General features: G+C 39.1%; 1 protein-coding gene across 1 annotated transcript in view; it reads right to left on the reverse strand.

Annotated features, from left to right (window-relative positions):
- Positions 1–4,575: 4,575 nt before the first annotated feature.
- Positions 4,576–21,223, reverse strand: part of SLC30A8 (solute carrier family 30 member 8) — a 37,035-nt gene continuing 20,387 nt past the window's right edge. Inside the window, exons 4-8 of the mRNA XM_012751109.2 lie at positions 19,706–19,859; positions 15,260–15,410; positions 13,491–13,596; positions 6,678–6,812; positions 4,576–5,334 (exon numbers count right to left, since the gene is read on the reverse strand). Of these exons, the coding sequence (XP_012606563.2) occupies positions 5,189–5,334; positions 6,678–6,812; positions 13,491–13,596; positions 15,260–15,410; positions 19,706–19,859 (692 nt within the window). The 3' untranslated portion in view covers positions 4,576–5,188. The remainder of the gene's footprint in view (positions 5,335–6,677; positions 6,813–13,490; positions 13,597–15,259; positions 15,411–19,705; positions 19,860–21,223) is intronic.

Here is a 21,223-nt window from a genome sequence, read left to right on the forward strand (position 1 = left end):
TGGACTTTTGTCATGTCAGAGGCAATTTTGGAGTGGAGAATAGGAAAGTAACAGAAATTCTTGTTCATCATTCCCATGTATATGCCAAACAAAATCCCCTCTTTATTTCTGAAAAAAAAAAAAAAAATGGGAGAGGGGTTGGAAAAGAAACGGGGCATTGGTTTATTAAATTTCTACTGATTCCTGTTTGAAGAATGTATTTTAACTTCAAATAAGACCCCAAATTCACATCTGATCCTAATTCCATTGTATGGGTTAACTCGCCATGATTTATAATGTCTTAAGTACAAGAGGTACTCTTTCTTCTTCTGCAATACCCCCAAACACTCCTAAACTCTATAGATCTAGGGAAATAGCATTTGACGGTACCATTGGCTGTGTACAACCACCACATGGTTTTAATGGCTGTAAATAGGACAATTATGTTTCAGCAAATGGGTACCCTTTTGAAGAAAGGAAATATAGGGCAATTATACTGATGCATTGTCTCCAAGGCCCGACTAACACTCCTGAAAGGGGTGCAATTCAATTTCACATCTCTGATCACTTCCTGGGCTTTATGGTGGAAGAAACACAAGTTTGTTTTTTGCAAATTGTCAAGAGCTACCACTGTCTCTGACCACCATCTTCCTCCCCCACTGGGGTTTCATGCCTATGACTAGGATGATTTCAAAAGTGACCCAATTCTAACACATCGTCTTATATTTCTCTTAGATGAATCTGCTCCCTAAATGGGTTCTTTCGTCCAGTAAAATATAGAGAATGGAAGAGTGTATTCTCATTACTGTCCTCATCGCTGTCATGAAGAGCATTTTCTACCACAATTTTGGTGATAAAAAGATGATGACTTAACCCAACTCGCTTTTTTTTTCCTGACTTTGTTTTAAACAACATACATTACCATTTTAAAATAGAATTTAAACAGGTGCCCAGTAACAGAATGACAAACGTTAAGTGTGAAATCGGAAAGTTAAGAAACTAAACCGCAGATGGTCACCTTTTTTTTTTTTTTTTAACATCCGCCTGCGCTGGACTGTTGAGTGGGCTTGTCACTGTCAAGCCAAGAAGGACTCGTAAAACTCAGGATGTGGGCATTCAGAGACAACATTTGCTTGGTGCCTTTAATGATTTCTGTAATTAGTCATTTAAACAGATTGCCCTGTGATCCAAAACAGGGAATACAGAGAGATGGGCTGAGAAAATCATTTCCTGAAGGCGCTTTAGAGTTAATTGTGGAAAATGAGGCTTGTCTCTTTGTGGGTTCTCTGAATCACATTTCACTGCTGAGAGGGAACTGGAGAGTAGCATCTCAAGGAATCTATAAAATGGATATGCCTGGGAACTTGGTTTTCTTTTTGACACTAGAGTGTCAAAGGCCTTTGTTGGTTCCAAATCATTTAACAGATACTAATAGCCATAAATTTGCCATTGGCAATTTAGAAACCAGAGGAAGAAAATGCACCTGGGTTAGAGCAAACAAGAGAGAGAGGCCAAGAAGTGACATTTCACAGGAAGAGAGTAAGACTTAGGAGACCTATGACTTTGCCTTGTTTGAACTGGACAGTTGTACTTAGTGTTAAAATAAATGTACTTTGAGTGACTAATTCAGCTTTTACTTTCAAGATAAAAGTAGACGTTTACAGAGACTGTCAGAAAGGGATTTGACTATTTTAATTAATCCATGACTCTCACTAGGTATGCTTTCTCAGTAAATGCCTTTATCTCAGCAAGGATCCAGAGCTCCATGTTAGAGAAAGGCCTATTTAATTCTCACCAATAATTTTGCCACTCTCTTGTGGGAGTTGTGTTGATGGATCAACATTTCTTAAAAGTTATGATGATTTAAAACTCTGTGATTGTGCCCACGTACATGTGCACTCACTTTTGTATATAATAATAAATACTGGTTAATATGCACCATGCGCTACCTGCATGCTATGCCCCACTCCAACCCCTCTAAATGTCTTAATTTGTTAAATTCCTATACACTTGGGTAGGGAGGTGCTACTGTTCAGGAAACAGAAGATCAGAGCGTTGAGGTAACTAGCTCGAGGTCACAGAACTAATAAAGGGAAAGAGCTAAGATTCAAACTCAGGCAATCTGACTTCAGAACTGATGCTTAATGTGTAAACATTCTTTCCTTCATGTCCTTCAACGTTCTCATTTCCCATCTGTAACCAAACATATGGAACACATATATTTCCTTTATGGGCCCTACCATCACCACAGAGCCCTAGATAAATCTTCGCTGGGTGCTGGGCAACAGAGAAGCATATTAAAGAAGGAGGGTGGCAGTAAAGTTGACCTGATTTCAGTACCCAGAAGAATAAAGTGTGTTGCTTTGAAAGACATGAAAGATCATTAAGGTTTTGAGAGCTGGAGTGAATACAAGGCCACGAAGTAAAGAATTCTACTACCCTATTTCACTAACTTCAATGGCCTGGAGTTCTGACCACACCAGGGAAAGGGCAGGGGAGGGTCAGAACTTTAAAACTGATGCACAGTGCATAAAGCCCCTTGGTGGCACCTGCTTTTTCATCTTAAAATCCTAAAAATCCCCATTGCAGATTATCTTGCCACTTTACCACAAAAGCATCTACTGTTCAGAATTTTCTATTTTTTTATTTCAGAATATGATGGGGGTATAAATGTTTTGGTTACATGAATCACTTTTGTTTGAGTCAAAGTTATAAGTGCGTTCATCACTCATACAGTGTGTGTTGTACCCATTAGGTGTGAATTTACCCGTCCCCTCCCCACCACCTGTTTGATTTCCACTGAATTTTACTACCATGTATGCACATGAGTGTTGATAGTGAGTACTTGTTGTGTTTGTTTTTCTACTCTTACTATACTTCACTTAGGAGGATGGTCCCCAGTTCCATCCAGGTTGTTACAAAAGGTTATAAAAGATTCACCATTTTTAATGGCTGAGTAATACTCCACATTCAGAGTTTTCAGTCTAGCAAACTAAAAAAGTAAGAATTTCAAGGAAATAGCAGAAACCAGAAACAGCCCAGGGCCATGGGCAATTCCTTTGGTTGACACACAAATCTCTCTCCCTTAAGATTACCTGACATTGAGTGTATTTCTGACATAAAATCAAATCTCAACATGATTTTAGAAAGGAAGCAGAACCAAACAATTACACTAGAACGTGTGATTTGCCAGGTCATCTGGTATTCAGGGCCCTGCCCTGCACAAAATATGGAAAAACAAAACCATTCAGTGGCCCTTAAGACGGGAGCAATGATTTGGCGTGAATCCTCGCTTCCATCTTGAGAGCCAGATGTAGCAGCAGACATTAGGAACCTGAGCAGCCCAGATCCCGGTTGCCTAAACATGCTCACTGAGGTGGGGGACAAGTATATTTGTCTTTACTGAGCAGGGAAAGCCGTCAGCAGAATGCTAAGTAGCTGTTTCAGCGGCGCTGATTGATTTGCAGAGATGGCACAGATGTGACCTCCTCAGTCAAAGTCAATGTTTTCCTGGCCCTCAAATTTCAGAAAAATACAAATGTAAATGAAAAATAATGACAAGGCCCACATCTAGCCCCAGAGTCAGTGCCTCACCAATTATTAATGCCTGCTAGGTTTCCAGCACACTGCTAGAGGCTAACAATAACATAAAAAATCATCTAAGACATAACTCCTATTCTCTACAATATTAATAATCATAAAGTTGCAAAATTTATAGAGTTTTAAAAATTACAGAGTTGAGAGCGTTCTTTGCCACATGTAGTTTGCTTTCTGAAACGAAAAACTAACAGACAAACATACAGCATGCCTTGCACACAGTCTTCCTTTTGTCTAGAATGCCCTTCTCTTCTTCAACTGCCTGGAGAATTTCCATACATAATTCAAAGCCCAGCCGAAGTGGCTGTCACCTCAATGACATGAAGCCTCGCTGGCCATGCCCACTCAGCAATACTCATTGCTTTCTCTTTATATCCCCCCACGTCATTGCAATGCAAGATACTGTTGTAGTTGTCTGGGTATGTCTGACTCCCCTACTCAGTGACTGCCTTTGGTTGATGTTCTTTAGAATCAATTATCCCTGCATAACTTTAAAAGAATGCAGAAGTCCAGGTTCCAAACTAGACCCATAGACCCAGGATTTCCAACGTGTCAGCTTGCATGTCTTATTCTAGTTTACTCTCCACAGGTGGTGTTCAGTTACAAACAGGACTTAGAAGCACCCACTGTATCCTATTCCTCTTTAGAGCTCCAATTTTGAGCATAATGCCTGTAGCACAAAGCGGGGCTCAGATCCTGCTTGTGGAGTGAATGAATTCATTGCATCTGCTTTATTCCTCCTTGAAAGTAAATATCTAAATTATCTGTGGCACCAACTTGCTGGGGTGAACTTGGATGTTTCTGCAGGCTCCTCTTGGAGATGTCTGTGTCACAACCACATTCTTTGGTTGGTCCTAGTCACTTCCATCTTGAGAGCCAGATATAGGAGCAGACATTAGGAACCTGAGCAGCTCAGATCCCATTTGCACTTTGCCAGGTAGAAATAGTTTCTTTTGAACAGTGATTATATGAAGTTTTACAATACACAGTTTAGAATTTAAAAATAAGAGGGATTTATTGCCAAAATGTGACAGAGAAATAAAGGTTAACCTCTCTGTATATTCACACATGTATATTGTCCAAATGCAGAATAGAAAAAAATCCTATTATAGCTCGGTGGGAGAATCAAGTTCTTATGGGGTGTCAGGCTCCAGATTCTCTTTGATCCCTGTCTTGGCTCTTCCTAATTTTGGTTCTCACATTTGGGGAGAATTTTGTGACTATTTCTCCCTGCCACTAATTCCTGGCACGATTTTCCTCAGTTCAACTTTACCCACTCATTCTCAGGATGCATTATGGAAAGAGAGATGAACTCCTTATTGCCTGTAATTATAAACAGCTATTATTTCAGCCCCAGTCAGGAATAATCTATAAACACATTCCTATAATTAAACACACTACTGATGAGTATATAATCCAATCGATTGATGGATCTCAATGTATCTTTGTTCATGATGGGTGAAGCTAAATAAAGGATAAGATGTGCATTGCACTGTGACATGAATTTCTTAAATTTCTTCCTTTGGTACTTCTTTTCTTACGATCTAGAAACTGCATAACAGCAAGTTTGAAAGTGACGTCACACACTTGGGAAGCTGACAGTGTGACGGAGCTAGTCACGGGGTTCTTCACAGAAAAGGCAGTCGGGGTCCTGGTCAGCTTGAGATTCCATCTGAATGGTGAGTGAGTGCACGGTAAAGCTTTTGCTGAGGGCTCTAGCAATCTCTCTTCGAACAACATTGCCGTCCTGGCTGGCTGCTGTTGATAAAGAACCACAGTGGTGTTAGCATGGATTGCATACACATGGGCGACTGCTACTACTCTACTTTCAAATCCTTTGTCTTTGACCTGGTGGGGCACAGGTCTAGCACTCAGAGGAAGCCATGTTGGCTCTGACAATCAGCTATCTTCACATGGGCAAGGCAGGGGAAATTCTGTTGTAGCAAAGTACCCCGTCACTATCTGTCCATAGTCATCTCTGCAGTCTGGCACTCCCAGGAACTAACTATGGAAGGGGAGAAGAGCCCTGGAAAAATCCAAGACAAAACTACAATTTCTTATACCACCCTGCTTGCTAGGCCCCCTGGGGTCTTTGGGTTGCAGGTCTTGTATACAATCAGAATTTATATCAAGGCTAGTGACAGGAACCAGGAAGCATTTAGAGCTCCCCACAGATCTGTCTTAGAGCAGTGACCCTCCCTGCCATCTTTTTCTGTCCCAAATAGTATCAGGAGGCTGTAAAGTCCCATCCATAGTAACTTGATTGTTTACTAGACTCTGTTATTTGAAATGAAATATTGGTGTAATGAATGCTGTAAATTCCCTGAAGCCAGACCTGAGCCCCTTAGAGATGCTGAGGGTGTCTGAGAAAGCACAGTTCTCAAATGACTGTCACCGGTGTTCCTGTCCCCTGCCTCAAGGTAACTTCTTGAGTCATTTTTTAGCAACCAAACCTATTGTCCTTGACTTGAGCTCTCTCCTGAGGCAGTGAAAGACCTCCCACTGCCTATTCTCCCAGCTCTAGGACATATTGTGGACAAAATCACCTTCTAGTTGGAAGAAGTAGTTTTTAGCAAAAACCCAATAACATAAAAATTATCTCACATGGTTACAGAATTTCTAACCATACAGTGAAGGACCCACCATAGTTTCTATTAGCACATCTCTTAGCTGGTTAGAACTTTAAGGGTGGGGCCTGGGTCTCTTTCATCTTTCTGTCTTAGCATCAGGCAAAGCATCTTATGCACAGGAAATACTCAAGATTACTTGTTGAATTGGTTCCTATCATTTGACTGACAGGGCACCCAGCCAAAGTTAAATTTTTAGAATCCAAGGCCTTGAAGTTGAGATTGAATTGTAGCCCTTTGTTCTGTCTATTCTCTACCTTCCACAGGCAGCCCCAAGGATGTCATCGGTATCGTGGTTGCTATGACAACATTGATAAGCAGATTGGTTTCAAAGGCCCTAGTGGTACAAAACACTTTACAGTTGTTTTGATGAGCAACCGACAATAAAGACAGCTGTACTAAAAAGAAAGAAATTTACTGCTTTTACAGGGCAAGGACTGAATTTTGTCCAGGGTGTTCATAGAACTCACTGACCTGTAGCAACATGAGCCGAGAGAATTACTTGGTTCATCGTTAGAGACCAGATGTGCAGGCTGTGCACAGACACCACTCCGTCCACTGCAAGGATGAGCTCTTTCACGCCATCATAGTTCAGGCCCTTTGGCACACCTGACGAAAGGTAAGAGTGGGAGGCTCTTGTTATTCCAGTAACCACAGCTCATCAAGAAACGGCTTCAAAGTCCTCTCCAAAATATCAGTGTGCCCTTCCCTTTTCTGGTTTCTTACTTCAGATTTGTACAGACCAGATTCATCTGACTATTTTGAAGGGTTCACCCTCCATCAAAAGTTCACAGACAGAATATTTGCAGGATTTACTATGCAATAACCAACAACAGTTATTATCCTTACTTTTTAGGGCATATTATTAAACTAATTTTTGTCAGCCAGGTGCGGTGGCTCACACCTATAATCCTAGCACTCTGGGAGGCCAAGGTGGGAGGATCGCTTGAGGTCAGGAGTTTGAGACCAGCCTAAGCAAGAAGTGAGACCCCCGTCCCCTTCTCTACCAAAAATAGAAAAATTATCGGGGCATGGTGGTATGCGCCTATAGTCCCAGCTACTCGGGAGGCCGAAGCAAGAGGATTGCTTCAGCCCAGGAGTTTGAGGTTGCTATGAGCTAGGCTGACAACACAGCACTCTAGCCTGGGTGACAGAGTGAAACTCTGTCTCAAAACAAGAAAGAAAAAAATTAAACTAATTGTGCTTTTCACAATTATGTATGTATTCTTTACATACACTTTGGAAAGCAAAATGAAATAACATGGGATTTGGTATGAAATAATCATAGGTTAGCATTCTGATCTCAACTCTATTGTGAATTTACCCAAATGGCAGAATTTCTTTGAGGCTCAGCACATTTGTAGTAAAATAAGGGTGAAAAGAACAACATGTACATCACAGAGTTCTTTGAGGAGCAAATCAGGAAATATCTGGTCATTGTAAACTGTAATGCTACACAAATGTTAGTTATCGAACAGGTCAATTAGTGAGTTGTGTTAGTAGTGGATCCTAACATTGTCAAACCAGCTTATTATATAGTTTGTAAGTTTTCCATTATTTTAGCTACACTAGCCAGCATTTAATGTCTGGGTTACAGAATGTAATAGTTTGACTGTCACTCTTGTTTCTAAAGGCACAGTGTAGGGCACACAGGAAGATGAGGAGTCAGGCTATTCTATTGGGCTGAAGGAGCTGGTTATCTCCATCTTGGTGAAGAAAAGGCTAAGGGAATTAAGAACACTCTTTTCAAATGTTGCGAGATTTCTCATATGGAAGATGAGAGAATATGAACATGTAAGAACACTTTCTCTGGCTAGCTTCAGAGAGAGAAATAGAGCCAATAGTTGGTTGGCATACTAAAACAGATATCAGCTCAATATTTAAAAATACATTTTTTTAAATCAATTCAACCAGCACAACAATGGTAAAGCCATTTGTTGAGATAGGAAAATACCCGTCAACTAATGACAGAGGTTCACAGAGGATGCTGTAGAAGGGACTTCTAAATACAACCCTTTTTAAGCCTCTACTTCAATTACATATATGCAATGCAAACATCTGGGGTGTTTATTTAAAATAAATATGCCACAGTTCCATTCCAAACCTCCTTTTAAAGAAAATGTCTATGGATGAGGCTCTAAAATCTATAGGTTTGCAGAGAAATTCTCAACCTGAGATGCACATTAGTACCACCAGAAGAGATTTTAGGAATCCTGATGAACAAGTTGACACCCAAGACCAATTGATTCAGAATCGCTGTGAACAAGACCTAGCATCAGTGCTCGTTTGTTGAGTCTAGCATGCAGCCAAGATTGAGAACCATCACACTAACATTTATAAGCCTCTGCAGCTCTGTCTTGCAGTGGTTCTCAAGCCTGGCTACACATTAGAAAGTATCAAAACCAGCCTTAACCTCAGACAATTAAATTAGAATCACTAGGTGTAAGTATTTTTTAAAGCTTCCCAGATGATTATAATGAGCATCTAGAGCCATGAACCACCTATTTAAAGAAATAGGGAATACTTAACCCTCTAATTTCAGGATTTAAAAACCTTGCTCCTGGGCAATTTCCTCCTTGGGGCTAACTCAGAAATTCTCTACAATTTGAGCTGAGTTTATTTCCACTTCATAATGTTTTAGGGAAGTAACAAAGAGCTGTTCAACATGTTCTTTCACTCTATGAGTGGTAAAACAGATTAAAGGAGTTCATGCCTCAGATTAATTTTAGAATGTGCATGAAGTCATGGGTAAAATTGTTATATTGTAATAATAAGAAAACTTTATTGAAGATTTACCATGTATAAAGTTTGTGCTAATCACTTTATTTATAGCAATTATCTTATTTAATAATCCTAAGAACTTTAGGAGCTAGTTATCAATGTTGTAATTTCTGTTTAACTAGGAGAGAAAAAAGTGGAGTCAGAGAGGTTAAGAAACATTGCTAAGAACACATAAATAAGTGGCAAAACGAGGGATGTCAGATTCTAATGTCCATGCTCTGAGTGCAAAGTGTTATGGAAATACTAGAGTCTAGATATTTCAATAAAAAAGGTGACTATTATCTCTAATGTGTGTCATCTTGCAAGAGGGACTTTCAGTTGACCCTTTGAAGACCTGCTGTCATTCATATAGGACCTTTGAGGTGAAATCATGATCCCACTATCCTTTTTCTCTCTTGCTTCCTTCGTCTCTTTATTATGATGGAGAACACAAATCCACCATGACCTATTTTACTGTAGGAGGTAATGTTGACAAGCAAGGGGCATGCCTCCACTGGCCTCAGTGCTCCATCACATCCTAGAAACCTCTTTTACTGGGGGTAGTCTGCAAAAATATTAATGCATTCAGAAAAATATCCAAATTGGTGTTTAAGAAAATAACTTTCCAGACTAATAAATATATTTTTTAAACCACTCAATACCACACACAAAAAATTGCATTTGAAATCAATAGGATATAATGTTTCACCTATCAGATTAGAAAAGTATCAACAGCTCTATAAAACCCAATGGTGGGGGGGATATGAGGAAATGGTTGTTCTCATATGCTGTTGGTGGGAAAGAAATTGCTATCTTTCTATCTTTGCTAGAAATGGCAATATCTATAAAATTTTAAAATACACATAAGTTTTAAAACAACAATACTATTTCCAGGAATTATTCCACAGACATACAAGTGCTAAAAATATATATGTACAAGAGTGGTTATTATACCATTATTTGTAATGTGCATTGTAAGACAGTACTTCTATACAGTGGAGTAATTGTAGCTATGAAAAAGAATGGGGTGTATCGATGTAAAAGATCTCCAAGAGAAAAAAGCAAGGTGCAGAACAAAATGTGAATCAACATGTAATCCCATTTTTAGTAAAAAATACACACCTATATATCACATTCATGAATATATATATATTCATGTATATATATGTAAATGCATAAATATTAATTTAGAAAGATATGTCAACTTATTAATAGGTATTACCCCTGAAGAATGGAACTGAGAAATCAGAGTGGAAATATGGGGAGACTTTTTCTTATTATTTTATACTTTTCTTTATATTTTAAAATTTTACTAAGTACATGTATTATTTTATACTAATTTAATTTGAAAATGTAATTTTTTTTTTTGACAGAGTCTTACTCTGTCACCCAGGCTAGAGTACAGTGGTGTTATCATAGCTCACTACAGCCTCAAACTCCTGGGCTCAAGTGATCCTCCTGCCTCAGCCTCCTGAGAAGCTGGGACTATAGATGAACAGCACCATGCCCAGTTAATTTTTTTATTTTTTTGTACAGAAGGGAGCCTCACTCTTCCTCAGGCTGGTCTTGAACTCCTCACCTCAAACAATCCGCCTGCCTTGGGCTCCCAGAGTGCTAGGATTACAGGTGTGAGCTACTATGCCTGGCCTGAAAACCTAATTTAAAAATTAAGTGTCTTCCAGAAAGGAGTTATCTGCCAGTTTCAATAATTAACTGAGGTAGCCCAATATCTGCACTTCTCCTTCAGTAAAATAAAAAAGATAATCCCCAAGACAGAGCTATACTAAGACAGAAAAAGCGGAATATAAATCATCTCAAAATGTGCACCAACTTGTCTTGTACCCACTTTAAGTCAATAGCTTCCATAATGGCCACAACAGCTGCAGGTCAGCCCTTGGCCCTTAGGAAGGAAAATGAATGCATCTGTGACTTGAAAAACCAAATATTCTCACATTTGGAGCCAGAAAGTTCATATGTTATTCCATGATACTTGGCTCCATTATCCATTTCACTGTTGTCAACACTATCATCTTTCAAACATTTTATTGCCCACCAAGAACAAACCCTTAAATGTATGCTCAACAGTGAATGCTAATGAAGTGTGAGCTGTCAGTGAAGGCAACTGCACTCTCAGACTACGTCTGCCTTATGTCAAAATGTGGTGGACAAAAAAGAAATGTTCAGCTAATATCTGGATATTTTCCATCATCTGGATGTTTGATAGGATACAAACCTCTAGTTCTGACTGAATTTTCCATATGTCACTCTCAGCACCACCATGTAGGAATCCCTTAAATTGTATGAAAATATTAGACCAGTGAATCTCAAAGTGTGATTCTGATTTTGGGACCATCAGCGTCTTGTTAGAAATTCAAATTCTCACCTCTCTTGTCCACCAGCCAAGACCTACCAATCCAAGAACTGTGGGGGTGGGCCCAGCAATCTGCATTTTAACAAACCTCCAAGTGATTCTGGTGCCACTAAAGTTTGAGGACTGCTGGCTTAGTCTAACAACGGTTTTAGGTAAGTCTTTGATAATACCTATTTTCTTGGAATGTGGAATGGAAATGTTGTCACTTTAGTCAATTGCAAATGGTCAGTGCAGCAACGATTAATCACCTTGCAAATATAATCACATACCCAGTATCTCTAATATACTTTAATATTTTAAGATGACATCACTGGGAGTCAGTAGTTCTCCCATTTAAAGCACAATTAAGTAGTTTTCTTGCTATTGAGGAAGGATTTGTTCTGATCAAGACTCTCTTTTCTGGTCCTTCTGAGGCCATCAGCATCAATGGCTGACCAGGGCTATAGGCACAATCTGTGACTAAGAATTGGGAATTTCTTGGTATGAGGATAAATATATACCTCCACAACCTAGCTTCATATTTCCTATATTCTAGTCAACCAAAAAGCCAGCTGAGAATTTGCATTTCCTGAGTACCTACTATGTTCTAGACCAGCAGTCCCCAGACTTTTTGGAACCAGGGACCAGTTTCATGGAAGACAATTTTTCTATGGACAAAAGGGCAGGGGTGGGGGGGAGGCACAGCTCTGTGAGCAATGGGGCTCAGCTGTAAATAAAGTTGGAGCTTTGCTTGGCTCATTCACCTCCTGCTGTGTGGCCTGAGTTTCATGGAAGACAATCTTTCCATGAATGAGGATGGGGAGGGAGGCAGAACTCAGGCAGTGATACAAGCGATGGGGAGCAGCTGTAAATACAGATGAAGCATCGCTGGCCTGCTGCTCACCTCCTGCTGTGCATTCCAGTTCCTAACAGGCAATGGATGGTACTAATCCATGGCCCAGGGGTTGGGGACCACAGTTCTAGACATTATACCATTTAGCTCACCTAATCCTCCCAACAACACTATAGGATGGATGTTTTATTCCCATTTCTGAGTTAAAAAAAACCTGAAGTTCAGAGAAGTTAAGGGTCTTACATGAGGTCCCATAGCTAGAAACTTGCACGACTACAATTGGAACTGAGTGTGTTTGATACAAAGACCTTGCTTTTTCAACTACATAAGGTGTTACTGTGAGCTAACTCTACCAGCAAAGATGTGGCCCAGAAAAGGCAGAAACCAGCGGTTCTTCAAAATCTTTATGCCAAATAAAAATAAAATCACCAAAATGCAGAATAGGGGAAGGAGAGGCAGTCAATAAGAAACAATTTCTTTAGGCATAAGAAAGAATTTCTTGGTAGTAAAGGTTATTTATGTCATCTGATCCTGTGTAATTGGAAGACCCAAGGAGACAAGTAGGGGTTCCACAAGCCAAGAAGAGTAGTCAAGGCTAGACTCTGGCTATGGAAATGAAGTTAAGATGACTAAAACCCTATCTGGGGTCAGAGTGGACCTCAGCAAAATCTCTGTGACCACTGGCTCCTATTCCCCAGCCATGTGAAAATCCTCAGGAAAAGGCCCACACTTCTTCTTTGCAGCACTTAAATCACTATTTCATTTCTGCGTAATTATTTGAATAATCTCCCTCTCCCCTTACTAGGGTTTTAGCCCCATGAGGACAATGGTTTGCTCTGCTTTGCTCCCCTCTGTAACTCTGCTTTGAGCACACTATGGAGCACAGCTGGGGCTCAGTAAACATTTGCTGGACAAATAAACAAAGGCTCACCCTGGTGTTCTTGCACTATGAAATACCATTTGACTAAAATGTTTAGCCATGGTGCTGCCTGCGGGGTAGATTTATACAGTCTTTCTTAGGTCTTTTCTAGGTATATTTAGGAAATAATTTATATTTTTGCAGTACCTCCTCATAGTGTTTGTAAAAGTTATTGTTTTTACCCTGTGACATGTTAATAGTTGCTGGAACAAAAATAGAAGCCAGTTTTTTTATTTGTTCCCATGTGAATTAAAGTCAAATATTTGTTTTCACAAAAATTCCTTAGCCATTTAAATTTTCCCTGTAACACAAATCAACTCTGAGCATGCCTTGCAGCCATTGCCTTTTGTGATCATAGGGAAGAGAAAACACTGACCCTGTGAATAATAACAAAATCACTCCTACCTTCCATGAGTAAGATGGAGAAGTCCTTTAAGATAGTGACGGTGCTGGCCAAAACCAGGATGGAGAAGATAAACGTGCAGATTGGGTCGGCTATTTTGTAGTCTGGCTAGAAAATACAGGGACTTTGATTAACTGAATTCATACCTCCCATTCAGAAAGTCTGATTAATAAAATAAGTAAACCTCCCTGTTTCCTTTCCTTTCTGTCGCCCATTCACTCTCCTGACAGGACATTTAGCCCAGAGGCAAGACTTTCTTCCTGTAGACTCAATCATTCTTTTTACTTAAAACTACCAGTGACTAAAGAGGGGAGACCACAGGACATGATCTACCCATAATTTAAGAATTAAAAAGTCTTTTCAAGTGTGCTCGCAGGAAGCCTGATTTAACTTCTCTCAAATTAATAAAAGTACAGAGTAGGTGATCAAAATATTTGCAAATGTGCCTACAATGTCCAATGACTTTGGCCTTAATTAAGATGAGGGAAAGAAAGGATATCATTTATCAGAGGTTGTATATGGCCAACATATAGCTGGATCTTGGTCTTCACTGACTGGGGTTAGTTTATTTCTTTGCCTTCCAAGCGTGACACATACTCGAGGCATGCATCTTCGATACAGTCTTAAAGTGGGGAGCCAAGATAGCATCCTTGTTCTTTCTCCCACTAGAGCCCTTGGCCTTGGGGTGAAACACCTGCTTTTCTGCCCTTGATGAAGTTCTATGCCACAGAAAAGTCTGTGCCATACTAGCTCTAAGAAACTTAGCATCAACCTAAGCTTTCTAAGGGGTCTCTTAAACTCCAGTAACCCTTATAATTTTGAACTTTTTTGCCTTGACTCGAAGCTTTCAGTGATCATTTTGCTCCACTGAGCTCAGATATGTCCTTGTAATTTTTACTTACAAGCTTTCACTTTTTAGGAAACATAGTAAAGAGTTCTTACAAATTAGACAATCATGATACAAACAGAGCTAAATTCTCTTCTCTTACATTGTCCCTCCCAAACCTACCTTTTCTAGTTCTTGGTATTACCAGGTGGAGACCCATAATGAATATTTATTTATTTAGGGTCAGAGGCCTATCCAATTAATTCCCACTCTTCATTAGCATCCTAGATTTTGTGGGAGAAGTTAACTTTTCCACCATTGTGAATACTATTGGCAGAACAACAAATCAGGTGCTCTAAACTCCTCCTACCCAAGTTGCAGTAAAAGATACAAGCTGGATCAACTGGACTTCCCTTCCTAGGAATATTAATATTCATCAGTGACTAGAAGAGGAAAAAGAACTGGCTGAGATACATTTATTTCAGCATAGTGCCTAGAACAGCAGTTGGCTAGTTTCTGAAATCTAGATTTAAATAGTTGCCCTTATTTCTACACTGATTTCTGCCCAAGAATACAATGAACAAATTTTGGCTAGTAAATATATATATTTTTTGAGTGAGCCAGAGATCTTTTTCATTGCTTACAACCCAAGAACCCTAAGATGTTCTTGGTTTCTTTGCTGTTCATCTTAATAATGACAAAAGAAATTGCTTTCCTGAAAGACTGACAGCCCAACAATTAAAAACACAGCTTTTAGGAATTTGGGGGAGCCTAAGATTTCAGGCCTTGGGTATTTTCTTATTTGTTTATTTTAATCTTGTGAAGTAGTTTGTAGAGACAAGCATAGGCTGTCTACCCTCTTCTAAGTTAATACTGAAGGGTCAAATTCTGTACTACCTAATCCTTAGAATTACTATGACAGTGATTAAACTCAAAAATACTCACCTTAAAGTAGATAATAAGTGCACTGATTAGCACACTGATACTTTGAAATAGATCTCCAAGAGCATGTACAAAAGCTGCCCTGACACTGGCATTATGTTGCACTTCCTTGTGATTGTGGCCAAAGCATCTCTGGTGTAAAACCATAGCTAGTCTGGAATAGAGAACAATGTTCTTGGCACACATGAGGTTAACCCTTAAAAACATATGCAGCATAATAGAAGAGTTGGCTATAGCATGCATTATCCAAAATGGCAGGTAATTGAAATATTTATTCTTTAAAATGTACTACATTAAACTAATTTTTGAACACGTGTTTCATAGGATTTCAAAATTTTCACACAAGGACGAACTATGAAGAATCACCTGTTTTCTCATTCATTCATCTAATCCCACTCTGTTTAACATTAAAACTGGAGAGCATCACTTCTTAGATTAAAGTCTTCACAATTGCAAAGATGTGGAAACAACCCAAGTGCCCATCAATACATGAGTGGATTAATAAAATGTGGTATATGTATACCATGGAGTGCTACTAAGCCACAAAAAACAATGGTGATCTAGCACCTATTGTGTTATCCTGGCTAGAGCTGGAACCCATTCTACTAAGTGAAGTATCAAAAGAATGGAAAACCAAGCACCACATGTACTCACCATCAAATTGGTACTAACTGATCAACAATAAGGTGCTCACATGGTAATAATATTCACTGGGTGTCAGTCAGGTGGGGGATGGAGGTGGGTAAACTCACAACTAATAAAGATTGAGTGCACTGTATGGGGGAAGGGCATGCCTCTAGCCATGGCTTGGGCAAGGCAAGGGCATTAATTGTAACCAAAATGTTTGAACCCCCATAATATTCTGAAATAAAAAAAAAAAGAATTTGACAATGAAGATAAATTCCTTGAGAGTCCACAAAATGTCAGCCTCTGAGCTAGGCTTAAAGTTGAGCTTTGGTGGGAGCTTAATTAAATGCAGTGGGTTTGAATATAAAATGCAGCAGAGGAGATAAAATATGAAGTAGTGAATTTCATCACGGTTTTTATCTTTGTTTCTACTTAATTTTGTTCATTTCCATTAAAATGTGAAATCTGAACAATTTCTTAATGTCTAGTAATGAGAATACTATGCTTATATATATGCAGCTATTTATCCAGAGGTAGAACTATATTAATGTATTATAAATGTTCTTGTATTTGTACATATACATACATACCTATTGCAAAGCTTAGCATCTCTCATCCAAGTCAAAGTGACAAGTTGTGGGTACTATAAATTATGTACCTGATTTCATTTATCTACACCTTTAAGAGATATTAGACTAAAGGTAAAACGTGAACCTTTTCACTGACAGTCAACAAGGAGTGTTTTGCCTGGAAACCCTTTCTGAACATGTTGGAACAAAGGATAAAGGAAAACCAAACATACTGTTCAATACCATGTATCCCAATCTATTTGCAGGTAAACTATCTTTTAAATCTCAGGCTATCGCTGCAAAGTGGAATTACTGCTACCCACCAAAATTTATCATTAAAGAATGTATAATTTTCAGATTGTCAATGTTTGGGTAGAAATTCACCCTCAAGTAGGAGGTACCACTTAAGATTCTTTAAACAACATGATATGGCTGACAGTTAATAGACCCTCTTCTAAATCTGCCATGTGTGTCCATCACATTCATTCTTTTACTCATTTCACTAAAAAGAAAGAGAGAAAGAAAACTTACTTGGGGCCTCATATGCCATACAGTTAAATGCTTGGGCCATAAAGATGAGTGAAAACAGGCATGGTCATTCCCCAATGTAGCTTTAAATATGATGGAGAAGGCAGAGATTACACACACACACACACACACACACACATATAAATGGATAATTCTAATTACAAGTCCACCAAGAACTAATACTATGGATAGTACAACAGAGGAGTCTGATTTAGTAAGAGAGACAGAGCAACTGAGCTGAATTCAAAAACTTATGCTACAGTTAAATAGCCTAAGAGGGGAGGGAAGTTTTCAGGCAGAGAAAACTTAGCTCACAATAGCTTTAAGGCCCTGTCTATGACTTCATCCTAGAATCACTTCATGACTTCTATTGGAACTTTCTGTTCTGATTTGGGGTCCCCAGTGAATAGATTTATTCTCAAATTGCAATTCTGATAACTCTATATTCAGACAATACAGCATCTAGCAGCACTTGAAACCTATAATCCCAGTTCTTAGAGAAAACACTATAGTCACTCAGCATTTTTATCCATAAATAACTATTTGCAGAGTTTTTCGATTCACTTGCCTTTCTAAGTATAAAAAGTACCTGCAATGTTAAGGTCAATGTTCAAAAGTAGTTGCAGTAAAAAGAAAATCTGGATAGTATCTATTTAAAAAATCAAACCCAATCATTGAGGTCCCAGATTGATGTGGTAGTTGGCAAGGTATAGCCTCCATCTTTGTGTAGCATTGACACAAGCTTGGTGACATATGAGTCTCAGGAAATTAATACTTTTATTCTTCCTGCTACCTTGAGGACGTATTGTTCTACTTATGCAAAAATGGCACTATTGACCCCCAGTCAGCAGGACACATGTTCTGGCCAATTTGTCTCCTAGAGTTGATAGATTTCATTGATCTCACACTTTTTCTTCCAGTGCCAATGTGAAACACATTTTCAAGTTAACTGGTTGGAGATAGGGATCTAGCTGGTGACAGCTGACCAAACACTATTTTTCTTATTATTTGGTTCAGAGATTTTGGGCAATGTTCTAAGAGGTGGGGAACTGAGCCAGCAAGAGGCAAGGCTATTAGAATGACCTGGGGACTTTATTCAAAGTCTATATGCTCAGGTTTCCCTCAAATTCCAGAGATTTTATTGAGCCCTTGCTAAAAATCCACTGTTTAAAACATTATCATTAAAAAATAAACAAATAAGTAAATAAAAATAAATAAATAAAAACATTATCATTCTATCACTGTCTTCTTCACTTTCATGTAAATACCTACCTCGCAGTATGTATCAACTTGCATTACAAGCTAGATAGGTAGATGGTAAGTAAATGCTGTATGAGTTGCCTATTGCAGCTGTAACAAATTACTATGAAGTCTTAGTGGCTTAAAACAGCAAATTTATTATTTTATATTTCTGGAGGTAAGTGGGTCTGTAGAACTGCATTTTTCTGGAGGCTCCAGGAGGGAATTCATTTTCTTGTCTTTTCCAGCTTTTAGTGGTCACTTAGATCCCTTGGCTCCAGGCCCCTTTCTCCATCTGCAATGCCAGCAGGGCAACATCTTCTCTCCTATCTGATCTCCTGCCTCCCTTTTCTAAGAACCCTTGTGGCTACCTAGTTCCCCACCAGATACTACAGGATAATCCCCACATCTTCACAGCCTTCATCACATTTGCAAAGTTCCTTCTGCCATGTAAGTCAACATACTCAGAAGTTCCAGGGATTAGGATGTGGAAATCTTGGGTGGGGGGGAGAATCATTATTCTGTCTACCACCCATAGTAGGTAGTTAGATAATAGATGATAGCTAGTTAGCTAGATAGTTGGAGTTTTAAGTAGACTTGCCTGGAATCAGACTATCAAATGGGAAGGAGAAAATTGACCCAAAAGGATCAAAGCCTTAGCTTCAAAACCCCATTGCCAAATTACTTGAGCAAGAAAGGGCAGACCGATTTGGCAAGGAACATGTGACCATCTCCTGTAAGAAGGATTTAAAACTGCCTGCTTAAGAGAATGGATAACAGGTAGAAATGAAAGGGAGATTTTAGCTAACAGATCTTAAGGAAGAATTTTCATGTAGTCATGATGATGCAAAGATAAAATAGAATGTTTCTGAGGGAAAAAAAAGTAGAAAATAAATTCCCTGTTAGTTCTATTAAGATATTAATAGATGAATCTAATAAGCATTTATGGAGATGTTGCAAACGAGAATTTAAAAGTAGAAGTGGGACTGAAATAGGTAAACATTAAGGTCCCTTTCAACCTAGCTCTCTGGGAATCCATAATCTGCTCACCTAACAAAAGTTATAGGAGTTAGTTACATCCCATATGGAACTATCAACATATGCACGAGAGTAGAATGGGTGGCTCAAAGCTGAATTCTGGGTCTGTGGATCTGGATTCAAATTCTGGCTCTGCACTGTCTAATTGGCAATGTATTTAAAGCTTGCTGATCTTCGGTTTCCCAATCTGTAATTAGGGGTGTGGTGAACATTAAACTTGATAATGTGTATGAAAATATCCTAGCCCAGTCTCTAGCACACTGGAACCTTTCAAAATGGTAATTAGGAGAAGCCAATATTAAAACACCCTTTAGCTTAACCCGGAGCATCCAGCCTCATTTTCAGTCCTAGAGCTATTCAAACACTTTGAGTCAAAAGAAGAAAAAAAGGCCTTTGTCCAGACAGATTTCAAGATAAGCCTCAGGGGCGCCGTGCAGCGGTGACTTACACAACGTTGGCTGCCACCGCACAGGCCGAGACGATGATCATCACGGTTGCCTGGATCTGGTAGTCGGGATGCAGCAGGCGCTGACACGCCAGGTACACCAGCACGCCAGTCACCACCCAGATGCACAGGATGGACAGCAGGGCGCCAAAGATCTCTAGGGATTCAAACACACAGAAACACCCACACACCAATAATCCTATCACCTACCCCCACCAAGAGCCATAAGAGTCTTTGCCCTCCCCCCTCAAAAAAAATGAGGCCCGAAATGAGTTCACTCTGATTCACAAAGTAAAGGTGTGAATGGCTTTTAAAACTAAGATAACGCACTTTATGTTAATGTGAAATTCATAAGACACCAGCGTCTGAGTTCATTATGTTCCACACTGCTAAGTAATTTCCAGCAAATTTTTAGAACATATTAGTGGCTGCCTGCCCTCACTGTTTTCCTCGGGGATTTTCATTTAAACAGGTGTTAAAATGATTGAAACTTATTAAGAGATGAAATAATGAGATACAAAGAGTAAAATGTGTTTAGAAACTCTTAATTTCCCCATAAAACATTTATGACTTGCAAGTACCGGCACCTTCGGTGGAATAAAACAGTAAAAAGGAAAACTTCAGAGAGTACTTGATGAAAATGAGTTTTATTTGCCAACCCAACATATTATAAACAAAGAATTGAGCTGAGAGGCTTATCAGCACTTTAACTGTATTTTAAGAGCAACAGTAAGAAAAAGAAGCATCAGAATGGAAGCATTTACATTAATATTAATATTTGAAGTCAAGATAGTGCTCAATCTGCCATAGGAGGAAAGTATGTTTGCTCATTTAGGAGGTCCCGAATACCTCACCCTGATCTTTAACCCAACCTTGTAGATAGCTTCTAAAAACCCAAAAGGGTTAGAAACATTCTGTATATTTTTAAGGCAGCCCTAGGAAATTAATGCAACCTATAGCAAACACTCAAGGAGTTATTATTTTATTGGTCTAATCAGTCTATTTAAGTCCCCCCCCCTCCCCTTTGCAGAAGTTTATGAGGACCAAGCCCAAGAATTTCTGGTTAGTCGGAAACAGAGATTGAGTTTGTCACCATAAAGTTGTGTGCTTCCCACCCATGAGAATCCAGGTGAGGATCTGAAAGTAGATTGTGTCCAAGTCTAACCCATGATTAAAGAGGTAGAGTGAGACAAGAGCTTGGTGGATAAAGCCCAGATGCCAAGTGCAAGAGTCAGGAGTCAGATCTAAACACAGGATAAAATGAAAAGTCAGAAATCCAGAAGTAACTAGTTAGAAAAGGAAACACATGAGAAATGTCAATAAATGCTACCATCATTGCTAAGAAAACTGTGAGGCTAACAAGGGTCATCAGGTTGGCCAGACTACTCTGCAGGTGTGTTGGACTCACCTGTATGTCTATAGAGGTTTTGCTTAATATGGTAGCCATCGGATCATGTGTGGCTATTTAATTTGAAATTAAGTAAAATTAAAAACGTGGTTCTTCACTAGCACTAGGCCCAT

The sequence above is a fragment of the Microcebus murinus genome, chromosome 7 (genome assembly GCF_040939455.1).
Source record: "Microcebus murinus isolate Inina chromosome 7, M.murinus_Inina_mat1.0, whole genome shotgun sequence".
Classification (NCBI taxonomy): domain Eukaryota; kingdom Metazoa; phylum Chordata; class Mammalia; order Primates; family Cheirogaleidae; genus Microcebus; species Microcebus murinus.